The 13428-nt window shown below is 40.5% G+C and overlaps 1 protein-coding gene across 1 annotated transcript; it reads right to left on the bottom strand.

The window, feature by feature from the left end:
• Positions 1 to 1227: 1227 nt before the first annotated feature.
• LOC137636872 (putative per-hexamer repeat protein 5) lies at positions 1228 to 4753 on the bottom strand. The gene is made up of 2 exons (XM_068369222.1): positions 4745 to 4753; positions 1228 to 1698 (listed from the first exon to the last, which is right to left on the bottom strand). Exons 1-2 carry the CDS (start codon positions 4751 to 4753, stop codon positions 1228 to 1230), a joined length of 480 nt encoding a protein of 159 aa, XP_068225323.1.
• Between the last annotated feature and the right edge of the window lie 8675 nt (positions 4754 to 13428).

A 13428-nucleotide genomic window follows, 5' to 3' on the forward strand; every position in this document is an offset into this window, starting at 1 on the left:
GAGAGAATATGCAGACACACGCACGAAGGAGGCGGAAACCCTTCGAGTCTCACAGGGGAAGGTTGATGTATGAAACGGTTCCGGTAAACATTTTTTTGACGCCAAAAGAAAAGATGATGAATCGCTTACGTAATAAATGCACCTGTCAAGGGGGTCGAGAGAGAGAGCGAGAGATAGAGATATGAAAGTATTAGGAAACTAAATCATCCATTACATCAACTACACATGGAACTAGCCAACAGTTCCTCTAACCCAACTACTGATAATATAATTTTTGTTGATTCTTCGCAAAAAGGAAGAAAAAAAAACATGAAAAAATACTGTTCCTTTTGTTCTCCTTGATAATATCAAGCAAGAGACCAATTTATTGAACTATCAAAACCTTGTTAAAATGATGCGAGACTTCGACTTTACGGAATAATTTATACTGAATCTGATCCTGTTTTGCAATGTCCTTCAATGTTGCTTTATTTTACGCCTCTTCAATTGCAACACTTCCAAACACAGAGGAAGTGATCAGATGAATGAGATCTTCACTTGTGGAGTCTTCAATGCAAGTCACAATTGAACCTCAGAAGATGGGAAGTCTGTGTCTTAGGACAAACATTGATTGACAATATTAAGAAAACATAACATAACATAAGAACATAATAACACAAGGATAACACAAGTTATGCTCTGCTTGCACTGAATGGCCTCCCTGCCCCAGGGCAGGACCCTCATTGTCAGGGTTCCTTAATTCGATCATAGAAAGTCTGACCTGATTTCCTCTTAAGAATCTTCCTCTCTCAGATTCTCAAACGTTCCTTTTCAGCAAGCCACTCGCTCTCCCTTTTCGTACCTCTCACAGGACAATGTCCATGGACACTCTCCACCCATGCTAGGACCAGGAGGGCGCAGGGAATGGCTGCTGATGACTCAGCACATAGAGACATACCAATAGGCTCCCCCAAACCTCCCATCGCTATCTCAGATGGAAAGTGAAATTATAATCACTGCTGGAAGCTATAGGGACTAAGCAGGTGTTGAACTCCCGACCCACATATTGCAAGTCATAGAGGTTTCTAGAAAGTAGGCAACCACAGACTTAAGAAGAGATTCCTTTGGTCAAAATGAAGAGAAATATGATTGGTTTGTTCCTCTGATTGTGTAGAGAAAGTCTCCTCAAGAAGGAGAGAGAGAGAGAGAGAGAGAGACTAAATCCAAGTTATAATTCGGAAGATGAATTCAACTGTACTGATACTGTATAGTATTGGTAGGGGTACCGGTATCAGTACCAGCACTAGTACTAGTATTAGAACTAGTAATAGTACTTCTATTGGTACTAGTAATAGTACCGGTACTAGTAATAGTACTTGTACTGATACTAGTAATAGTACTTGAACAAGTAAGAGTACTTGTACTAGTAATAGTACTTTTACTAGTAATAGTACTTTTACTAGTAATAGTACTTGTACTGGTTCTTGTAATAGCACTTATACTGGTACTAATAATAGTACTTGTACCGGTACTAGTGCTGGTACTGATACCATTACAAGTACCAGTACCAGCACAAGTACTTTTACTGATAGTAGTACTAGTACTGGTACTAATACTGGTACTAGTACTGGTACTAGTACTGGTACTAATACTGGTACTGGTACCAGTGCCACAAACAGTATTAGTATTAGTACTAGGTACTAGTATTAGTACTAGGTACTAGTATTAGTATTAGTACTAGGTACTAGTACTAGTATTAGTACTAGGTACTAGTATTAGTACTAGGTACTAGTACTAGTCTTAGCACTAGTACTAGTATTAGTAAAAGTACTAGTACTGGTACTAATACTAGTACCCAGTACCACAAACAGTATTAGTACTAGTATTAGTATTAGTACTAGTATTAGTATTAGTACTAGGTACTAGGTACTAGTATTAGTATTAGTACTAGGTACTAGTATTAGTAATAGGTACTAGTATTAGTATTAGTACTAGGTACTAGTACTAGTATTGGTACTAGGTACTAGTACTAGTATTAGTACTAGGTACTAGTACTAGGTACTAGTATTAGTACTAGGTACTAGTACTAGTCTTAGTACTAGTACTAGTATTAGTAAAAGTACTAGTACTGGTACTAATACTAGTACCCAGTACCACAAACAGTATTAGTACTAGTATTAGTATTAGTACTAGTATTAGTATTAGTACTAGTATTAGTATTAGTACTAGTATTAGTATTAGTATTAGTACTAGGTACTAGGTACTAGTATTAGTATTAGTACTAGGTACTAGTATTAGTAATAGGTACTAGTATTAGTATTAGTACTAGGTACTAGTACTAGTATTAGTACTAGGTACTAGTACTAGTATTGGTACTAGGTACTAGTACTAGTATTAGTACTAGGTACTAGTACTAGTCTTAGTACTAGTACTAGTCTTAGTACTAGTACTAGTACTAGTACTAGTACTGGTACTAATACTAGTACACAGTACCAGTACCCCAAACAGTACTAGGTACTAGTATTAGTACTAGGTACTAGTATTAGTACTAGGTGCTAGTATTAGTACTAGGTACTAGTATTAGTACTAGGTACTAGTGCTAGTATTAGTACTAGGTACTAGTGCTAGTATTAGTACTATGTACTAATACTAGTATTAGTACTGGTACTAGTATTAGTACTAGGTACTAGTATTAGTACTAGGTACTAGTACTAGTATTAGTACTAGGTACTAATACTAGTATTATTATTAGTACTAGGTACTAGTATTAGTACTAGGTATTAGTATTAGTACTAGGTACTGGTAATAATACTAGTACTGGGTACTAGTACCACAAACAGTATTAGTATTAGTACTAGTATTGGTACTAGTACTAGTATTAGTACTAGGTACTAGTACTAGTATTAGTACTAGGTACTAGAACTAGTATTAGTTCTAGGAACTAGTATTAGTACTAGGTATTAGTATTAGTACTGGTACTGGTACTAATACTAGTACCCAGTACTAGTACCACAAACAGTATTAGTATTAGTACTAGTATTGGTACTAGTACTAGTATTGGTACTAGTACTAGTATTAGTACTAGGTACTAGTACTAGTATTAGTACTAGGTACTGGAACTAGTATTAGTACTAGGTACTAGTATTAGTACTAGGTACTAGTGCTAGTATTAGTACTAGGTACTAGTGCTCATACCAGTACCAGTGCCTATAACAGTATTAGTATTAGTACTAGGTACTAGTATTGGTACTAGTACTAGTATTGGTACTAGGTACTAGTACTAGTATTGGTACTAGTACTAGTATTGGTACTAGGTACTAGTACGTACTGGTACTAGGTACTAGTATTGGTACTAGGTACTAGTACTAGTACTAGGGTACTAGGTACTAGTATTAGTACTAGGTACTAGTATTGGTACTAGGTACTAGTACTAGTACTAGGTACTAGTACTAGTCTTAGTACTAGTCTTAGTACTAGTATTAGTATTAGGTACTAGTACTAGTCTTAGTACTAGGTACTAGTACTAGTACTCTAGTACTAGGTACTAGTATTAGTACTAGTACTAGGTACTAGTATTAGTACTAGTACTAGGTACTAGTATTAGTACTAGGTACTAGTATTAGTCTTAGTACTAGTACTAGTATTAGTACTAGGTACTAGTACTAGTCTTAGTACTAGGTACTAGTATAGTACTAGGTACTAGTACTAGTATTAGTACTAGTCTTAGTACTAGTACTAGTATTAGTACTAGGTACTAGTACTAGTATTAGTACTAGGTACTAGTACTAGTATTAGTACTAGGTACTAGTACTAGTATTAGTACTAGGTACTAGTACTAGTATTAGTACTGGTACTAGTAGTCATACCAGTACCAGTGCCTATAACAGTACTAGTATTAGTACTAGGTACTAGTATTAGTACTAGGTACTAGTTAGTACTAGTTACTAGTACTAGTACTAGGTACTAGTACTAGTATTAGTACTAGGTACTAGTTAGTACTAATACTAATACTAGTACCTAGTACTAATACTAATACTAGTACTAATACTAATAATAGTACTTAGTACTAGTACTAGTATTAGTACTAGTACTAGTGTCAGTACTAGTATTAGTACTGGCACTGGTACTGGAACTGATAGCCAACTGATACCAGTAGCCTACCAGTTCCAGTACCATTGCTAGTACTAGTATTATTATGAGTTTCCCCAGAAGTCCTTTGACCCAGAGTCTAACTGTAATACGAACTTCTGAGGGTAAAATGTCCTTCCGAGGGAATCCTCTGAGGTGGGAAACATCTAAAAGAAGAATCTAAGCTCCGGAGCCCTTTGAAGACATCCCCTGAAGACCAGTGGGTCTCAATTCTCTCTTTCCTAACAAGAGGAGGAGGAAAAGATTCAGGGAATTTGACCTTCTTTCCTTACTCTTGAATCCAAGGAGAAGAAGCAGTTTAAGTGATCCTTTCGATCAGTCTTTGGACATTAAGAGATTCAAAACCTTAATGATTCAATGCTCGTCACAGATAACGAGTTTATGTCTGCATTTTCAAGGATGACAATTCCTTCCCGTTGAGGCCTTTGGACTCTACCATATTGTTGATTTGGTTTTCTATGAGCTGATAAGAGATAAGAGAGTGGGGTATATTTCAACCTCTGCTGAGACAGATTTAGAAATCCTCCTCATATCACCTCACTGAATACAATGCTTGACCTTTGACCTTTGACCTTTTCGATTTGAATGTCTTTCACATAATTCTTCTTCCTCTTACCTTGATCATCTTTCTCCTCCTACTAGAGAGAGAGAGAGAGAGAGAGAGAGAGAGAGAGAGAGAGAGAGAGAGAGAGAGAGAGAGAGAGAGATTGGCTAAATATTTACATAGATAAGCACACACACAGATTCCCCCCTCCCTTCCCCCCTCCCCCTTTCTTGACTACAATATAGCAGTTTTGGGCAATTTAAAGGTTTAAGGGTCACTCAAGAGTGGCAGAGGCAAGGGACAGTAACACTTCCATAGTTAGAAGGATATTCCCGAACTGATCAGCGCTCAAGACCTTACTACACCCACGGTAGGACCAGGGAGGGTAGGCAATGGCTGTTGATGACTCGGCAGGCTTCCCAAACCCCCTTAGCTTGAGCATATATATATATATATATATATATATATATATATATATATATATATATATATACATTTTGCTTTTCCAACAAGGGTTGTAGCTTGGCAATTAATAATTAATAATAACATTCTATGATGAAGAAGTATCAAACTGTCTTTGTAATAGGAAATTAGCAGACCTAAAGTATGCTGATGATGATGTCCTCAATAGAAGGACTTGCAACGCTTGCTTACCAGAATGCATGAAATATCACATGAGGTTATGCTCAAGATAAATAAAAGACAGACAGGGATGATGAGAACGGAATAATCAATGGAAGATGAAATATCATTAGAAAGAGAAAGGATTAATAAGGTAAAATCATTCAAATATTAAGGAACTATGATCACTAATACAAGGAATTTCATGAAAGATTGATAAAAGCAAATCAGACAATGGCTCGGTTAAATCAAATTTGGAAATCAAATCGCCTGAAATTACATGTAAAAATTAAACTATATATCAGTTTAGTGAGATTGGTGTTACTCTATGGACATGAGTCATGGTATGACAATGAAACAATATTCAACAGATTTTGTAGATTTGAGAACAAAGTCCTCAGAAGGATATTAGGAGTCAAATAGCAGGACAGGATTAGAAATGAAACTATGAGAGAGATTACTCGAGTGCCATATGTGGATGAGATCATGGTGAAGGGTAGATGGAGATGGTTTGGGCATGCTCTTCGCAATCCCCAAGAGAGATTAGTTCACCAAACATTTAATATGGTTCCACAAGGCACTAGAAGAGTTGGAAGACCCAGGCCTATATGGCTGAGGACTATGAAGCGTGAAGTAGGAGATGAAGAATGATGAAATATTGATTTAAAAGCTCAAGATTAAGACGACTGGCGAAATCTTACCGAGTCCCTTCGCGTCAATTGGCGTAGGAGGAGATGATGATGATGATGATGATGATGATCTCTCTCTCTCTCTCTCTCTCTCTCTCTCTCTCTCTCTCTCTCTCTCTCTCTCTCTCTCTCTCTCTCTCTCTCTCTCTATATATATATATATATATATATATATATATATATATATATATATATATATAGGTATGCATTATATACATCTGTGTATCTATATTCCCATACATATCTATGTATAAATATATACAGTATTGTGCATATATGATATATAAAAAATACCTAATATATATATATATATATATATATATATATATATATATATATATATATATATACATATATATATATATACATATATATATATATATACATATATATATATATATACATATATATATATATATATATATATATATATATTTATATACATACATACATATATTATAAAATAACCTTATAAAAAGAATCGATAGAACTTTCTTTCTTACACTATCTTGAATTCTCACTTCTGTCTCTTGATGCAGAAAAGTAAAAGGAAAAGATTTTGTATCAGAATAACATAACAGTCCTTAAATGACCTTCACTTAACCTAGCTTAAATGAGGTCAGGTCAGTAGAAACATTACTTAATATGAACATATTATTATTATTATTATTATTATTATTATTATTATTACAAGCTAAGCTACAACCCTAGTTAGAAAAGCAGGATGGTATAAGCCCAAGGGCTCCCATAGGGAAACATAGCCCAACGAGAAAAGAAAATAAGGAAATGCATAGTCTACAAGAGAAGTAATAAATAATTGAATAAAAATTAAAGTAACATTTAAAGGAGAGTAACATTAAAATAGATCTTTCATAAATAAATTATAAACAGACTTCGTGTTATCGTGTTCAAACTACCTCCTGCCAAATGCCCTCCTGAACCCAAGTCCTGTGCATATAACTGCAAGATCGTATCAAAATATTTCAACATTTTCACATGCAAAAAACGGAAATGAAAACTAAAATTTATTTTCAACAAAATATCTACAATGCTTCATTAGAATCTCTTCTTTATTTAGGTGACTTCACAAGAACTACATTGATGATAAAAAAGTAAAGAACCAAGAATATTTAGAAACACCTAAATTAATTGGTAAATGATAATTTTGAAGATTCCAATTCAATGAATCATAAAGTTTTCATTTATCCATTTTGTTCATGTTCAAAATCGACACCGTTACTGGTGAGAAAAACAGGCATGTTTATTCAGATTCTTTTTAGTGCGAGGGAAGAGCGAAGATACAAGCATAATATATACACAAAATGAACTATGTATGATCGTGTGACACACGGTTGGTACATGGTTCCCCCTTAAAAAGAGACATACTGTACATCTTAAATAGGGCGCCCTGATCTAGAGAGGCAAACTGTAGGTGGGTCATCTGGCAGGAGAAAAGCAGGTTTTAGACGATCAATGGAGACCCAGTCTTCTTTGCCACGAATGTTTAGTAGGAATGCTTTTGGACTGCGTCGGATCACAAGGAAAGGGCCCGTGTAAGGGGGCGTTAGCGTTGGCTTGCTAGTGTCGTTGCGCAGAAAGAAGTGCGTTGCAGAGTGCAAGTCAGTCGGTATGTGATGCTTCGCTGGGGGCTTGTAAGTCTGGCGGCATGGAGTAAATTTTCCCACGACGTGACGTATGCGCTGGAGATCGTCTGAGGAGGTTGTAGAAGGAAAAAATTCGGCAGGGACGACCAACGGGTCGCCATACACCACTTCAGCTGCTGAGACGTCGAGGGCGTCTTTAAGAGTGGTCCTTAGTCAACAGGAGGACCCAGGGAAGCTGAGTAAACCAGTTAGAATCCTTACAGTGGGACATCAAAGCTGCTTTGAAGGTGCGATGAAAACGTTCAACCATTCCATTGGCAGCAGGGTTGTAGGCCGTTGTCTGATGTAGGGTGATGCATACACAATCACAAACACACGCACGCGAATACACAATCACACACACACGCACGCGAATACACAATCACACACACACGCACTTACATTCACAATCACACACGTGCGCGCATACACAATCACACACACACACGCATACACAATCACACATACAAGCGCATACACAATCACACACACACGCGCATACACAATCACATACATAATCACACACACAAGCACATACACAATCACACACATGCATATACACAATCACACACAGGCACGCGCATACACAATCAGACACACGCATACACAATCACACACAGGCACATGCATACACAATCACACGCACAATCATACACAATCACACACACACGCGCATACACAGTACAGCACAGTCTCTCACAGAGGGAGAAAAACATTACAAACAAAACAATGCTACCCTTAGCGATGGGTTTCTCCGAATTGTCTGTGTTTCTTAATTTAATTTCTTCAAGTAATCATGAAAACACAGAAAGAGGGGAAAAACAGCGGCACCCTTCAAACTGAAAAGCAGTGGCGTAGAGTATTAGTATACCACTCAGTTTCTGGTACAGCACTCTCTCTTCCACGGGCCGCAAAAAGCTAAAAATGAAACAATGCTATTCATCTCTATTGGTGTGTTGGACTTATCGATGTTTCTAAATTCTATTCCTAGAAGTATTAATGAAACACAAAGAGAGGGAAGAAACAGCGACACCATTAAAACTGACAAGCACTGGCGTAGAGCATTCCGACACCATTAGGTTTTTGGTACAGCACTGTCCCTCCCACTGGGAGAAAAAAGCCACAAATGAAACAATGCTATTCATTTCCACTGGTCTCTTGAACTCGTAGATGGTTGCGGATTCTATTCCTTAAAGAGAAAGAAGGAAGAAATACCGGGACCCTTCAAACCGACAAGCAGTGGCATGGAAGAATTACACATCAGAATATGATATATCACTGTCTCTCACAGGGGGTGAAAAAACACCACAAATGAAACAACGCTACTCCTACCGATTGTTCTCTCCAAATTGTCTATGTTTCAGAATTCTATTCCTTGAAGTTTTAATGATATAACAAAAGAAGGGAGGAAACAGCGGCCCCCTTCGAACTGACATGCATTGGCGTAGAGCACTCGCACACCAATTGGTTTCTGATACAGCACAGTCTCTCACAGGGAGGAGAAAAATATGACAAATCCATAGATAATTATATTTTTCCTAACGATACAAACCTTCTCTATATATTTAAGGGTATTACTTTCTGCGTAGCTGAAATGACAAACCATTAAAGTTTAGCGAGGGTAAACTAACCATACCGCTAGTTAGCAGGGATAGCTTGCTACCGCTCCCACTCACACAACGGTGATTTAGCTCACTTTGCTTGGAGGCAGTACTTCAATGGGGATAGGGCTGGCGGCCAAGTTTGTATGAATAGCCAAGGTTTGTATCGTTATGAAAAATACAAATTATCTACGAATGTCATTTTTTTCGTAATTGGAATACAAACCAACGCTATTTATTTAGGGTTGACTAACCTATTAGGAAGGGTGGACATCCCTGCCAATCTGGCTTTTTGGCTTTTACCCGGGGGCTCCTTATCTGAGTATGTTAGTACTCAAAAATAGGGGTCCCTGCGCCTCGCTAAAACCTTGCTACGAAAGGTCAGCGGCCTACACAAGCTGTGTTGAGATATATAGAAGTGTGACCGTCCAGGTAAAGTTATTCAGAGTCTTTAGTAGGAAAAACTGTTGTAACCAAGACTTTCCCAATACCACCTTGCCAGGGTATGGAGACGCAACACCATTAGTTTAATACTAGGTACACAAGGGAGCTTGGTTTACCTGCAGTGGTTTGAGGTCAGCTTGTGCAGAGAACCCAGAATGCTGCTTTCCCCAAGAGTGGGAAGGATGAAGAAAAGGAATAAGAGCCAGTCAAACCTTTTCATTCACGCAGAATAAAACTGAGTAACAGTGCCCTCAACCTTCTGCTGCTGCTTATCCAATAAGGAACTTGAGGTATTATACCAGCCATTGTGCAGCTACCACAAGACCGATAGCAAATGTATCGAATCTCCTGTGGGTCACATCTTGCAGGTAGTGGGATATAGTTTGTAGTTTGCACACCCCCAGCCTGAAGAACCTGTGTCACTGAGAAGTTTCTCTTGAATGCCAAGGAAGTACCTATGCCCCTGACATCATGAACTCTGGGGGCGATGTCAAGGAGGAGGGTCTGGATTCAGTGCATGATCTATGACCTTGCAAATCCATGCTGAGATTGTGTTCTTGGCGAACCTCCTCTTGGTCCTTCCTGTGCTAACGAAGAGTGCAGGCACACGAGGACGGGCTGCGGCTGTTCTCAAACTCCTCAGTGGGCAGAGTAAGAGATGGTTAGGGTCATCTGTTATAGAACGAAGACTTGAAATCCGGAAGGAGTCAAATCGAGGATCCGCTACTCCCAGGGTTCTGAGTCTTAGCAATAAACTCTGTGACGAAGCTGAACGTTACATCTCCCCCATCCCCTTGAATGGGTGATGTCGTATGAGAGACCATGAAGTTCACAGACTCGTTTGGCCAAAGCCAAAGATAGCAGGAACACCGTCTTCCAAGTTAGGTGGCGATCTGTTGCCTGGCGTAATGGTTCATGGGGAGGTCTCTTAAGAGACCTCAGAACTCGAACCACGTTCCTTGGAGGAGGTTTCACTTCAGACTGAGGACAGATAAGTTCATAACTCCGTATGAGTAAGGAAAGCTCTAGCGATGAAGAAATGTCCATTCAATTCAGACTAAAGCGAGGCTTAAGGCCGAGCGATAACCTTTTACCGCCAAGACTGACAGGCGCATTTCTTCCCGCAAATATAAGAGGAACTCCACTATTGCTGGAAAAGTGGCATCGAAAGGGAGATACCTCTTCCACGACACCAACCACAGAAGACCTTCTACTTTGCCTGGTTGACCGGTGCTGAAGACTTTCGCAGGTGTCCAGATATCCTCTCGCAACTTGTTGCAAAAATCCTCTTGAGAGGAGATGCTGGATAGTCTCCAGGCATGAAGGAATATGTTGGCATGTGGCTGAGTAGATCGTGTCGTGGAGGGAGTTCTTTTGGAGACTCCGTCAGGAGTGGTAGAAGGTCCGGAAACCATTCCGCGTAATGCCATAGCGGAGCTATGAGGGTTATTGAAAGGTTGACCGATGTTCTGGTTTTGTTGAGTACCCTCCTCATCAGACAGAACGGGGGAAAGGCGTAAACGTCAATGTTGTCCCACAATTGCTGGAATGCATCTTGCCAGAGAACCTTGGGGTCTTTGACTGAGGAACAGTATAAAGGGAGCCTGATGTTCAGGGCTGTTGCGAAGAGGTCACTGTTAGAGAACCCCACAAAGTCAGGACTTTTTTGGCCACTAAAAGCGTGCCGATAGTGGTATCGAGTGGGTCTCGGCCCATCTCAGTATCTCTACTGCTAGATGGTATAGGGGCTGTGAAAAAGTACCTCCTTGCTTGATGATGTAAGCCACTACTGTGGTGTATAGGGGCTGTGAAAAAGTACCTCCTTGCTTGATGATTTAAGCCACTACTGTGGTGGTGTCGCTCATTACTGCCACTGAGTGGCCCGCCAGGAACTGTTGAAGGGCCAGAAAGACGGCCTTCATCTCTAGGAGATTTATGTGAAGATACAGTTCTGACTCTGACCAGAGGACTGAGGTCATGTGGTGCAGCACGTGAGCCACCCACCCTTTTTTCTGAAGCGTCTGAGAACAGCATCAAATCCGGGGGGTGGACAAGAAGATCCGCTCCCTTTCGTAGAATCTCATATGCCACCCACAACTCGAGGTCCATCTGTTCTGCTGATCCCATGGGGATCCGGATGTCCGGGGAATCAAGAGTCTGATTCTACCGGGATTTGAGTCGCCACCGGAGAGATCTCATCCTTAGGCAACCGTTGGGAACTAGACGGGCCAATGATGAAAGGTGACCGAGGAGACGTAACCACGTCTGGGCTGGAAGTTCTTCTCGTCTGAGAAAGTGTCTTGCGACCTTCCTCAGCCTTGCTATTCTGTCGTCTGAAAGAAGACTTTGTGGAGATTGGTGTCTATTATCATGCCTAGGTATACCAATCTCTTCATAGGAAGCAGGGAGGACTTCGAGATTTACCATGATCCCCAGATCTTAGTAAAGCCTCAATAGTTTGTCTCGATGTTGAAGAAAGGTTGACACAGAGTCTGCTAGGATTAGCCAGTTGTCCAGATAACGAAGGAGACGGATACAAATCCTGTGGGCCCAAGATGACACTAGGGCAAACACTCTGGTGAAAATTTGAGTGTGGAAAGACCGAAGCACAGCACCTTGAACTGGTATATCCTGTTGTCTAGGTTGAGTCTCAAAACTTCCTTGAAGATGGATGGACTGGGATCTGGAAGTACGCATCATTTAGGCCCAATTTGCACAATAATTCCTATGGTCTTACCGCTAGTCTAACCGTTTCTGCAGTCTCCATGCTGAATGGAATTCGTTTGACAAACATGTTCAGAGCTGAGAGGTCGATGACTGGTCTCCAGCCTCCAGACGCCTTTCTTACAAGTAAGAGTTGACTGAAGAAGCCTGGGTACGGTACCCGTCGAGGACCTCTTTGAGAGCGCCCCTCTTCAACAGGGTCTGAACTTCTGCCCAAAGGGCCTGCCCGTTTGCTGATCCCATGGCAAAGGAGTCTATTGAAACTGGATTCCTGGTCAGGGGAGGGAGAGATGTTATGAACGGGAAGCGATATCCTAGACAAATCACGGAGATTGTCCAAGGATCAGCCCCGAGTTTCTTCCACCTGTCCGAGCAACTTTGTAGGCATCCCCCCACTGGTGGACAAGCAGGGGGAGTGCCTATCCTAGTGTTTGCGGCCTTGGCTGCTCCCTCTAGGATTTTTCCCTCCCCTGGAGGACTTCTTGCCTTTCCGGTCCTTGACAGAAAAGGTCTTATTAGACACCACTGTCTTCGCTGCTGTCTTCGTTGTTGTGATCTTGGTTGGACAGGACTGCTGAGGAGCTGGAGGTTTATAGGGCTTGGATGTCAGAGCCCTATGGAGGAGGGAGTCCTGATGGGACTTCCTCCACCTCTCAGCAGCATGTTTCACGTCCTAAGGCTCAAACAGGTGGGCTCCCCCGAGAGAGGAATGTCTGAGCCTAGTTATCCCGACGTTGGGGACTTGATGGTGGAATCTCTCAGACACCGCATCTCAACGTTTCAAGATGGTGTTTGCCCACAAGTTCGAAACTTGGTGGGCAAGAAACTCGATCGAGCGAGTGCCTGAGAGAAGGAAAGTCTCCATTGCCTTCCTGGTACGTTCCTTGGAGAAATCCTCGGTTTGTATCAAAATTCCCAAGGTCCCTAACCAGATATCTAGCCACGAAGTAGCCTGTAGTATATAGCATACTTTGTGACCTTTTCCTGATTAAGGATTACGGCTGCCGAGAGATAGATCTACCGCCTGGAGATTC

This window comes from Palaemon carinicauda, unplaced genomic scaffold (genome assembly GCF_036898095.1).
Source record: "Palaemon carinicauda isolate YSFRI2023 unplaced genomic scaffold, ASM3689809v2 scaffold423, whole genome shotgun sequence".
In the NCBI taxonomy this organism is placed as follows: domain Eukaryota; kingdom Metazoa; phylum Arthropoda; class Malacostraca; order Decapoda; family Palaemonidae; genus Palaemon; species Palaemon carinicauda.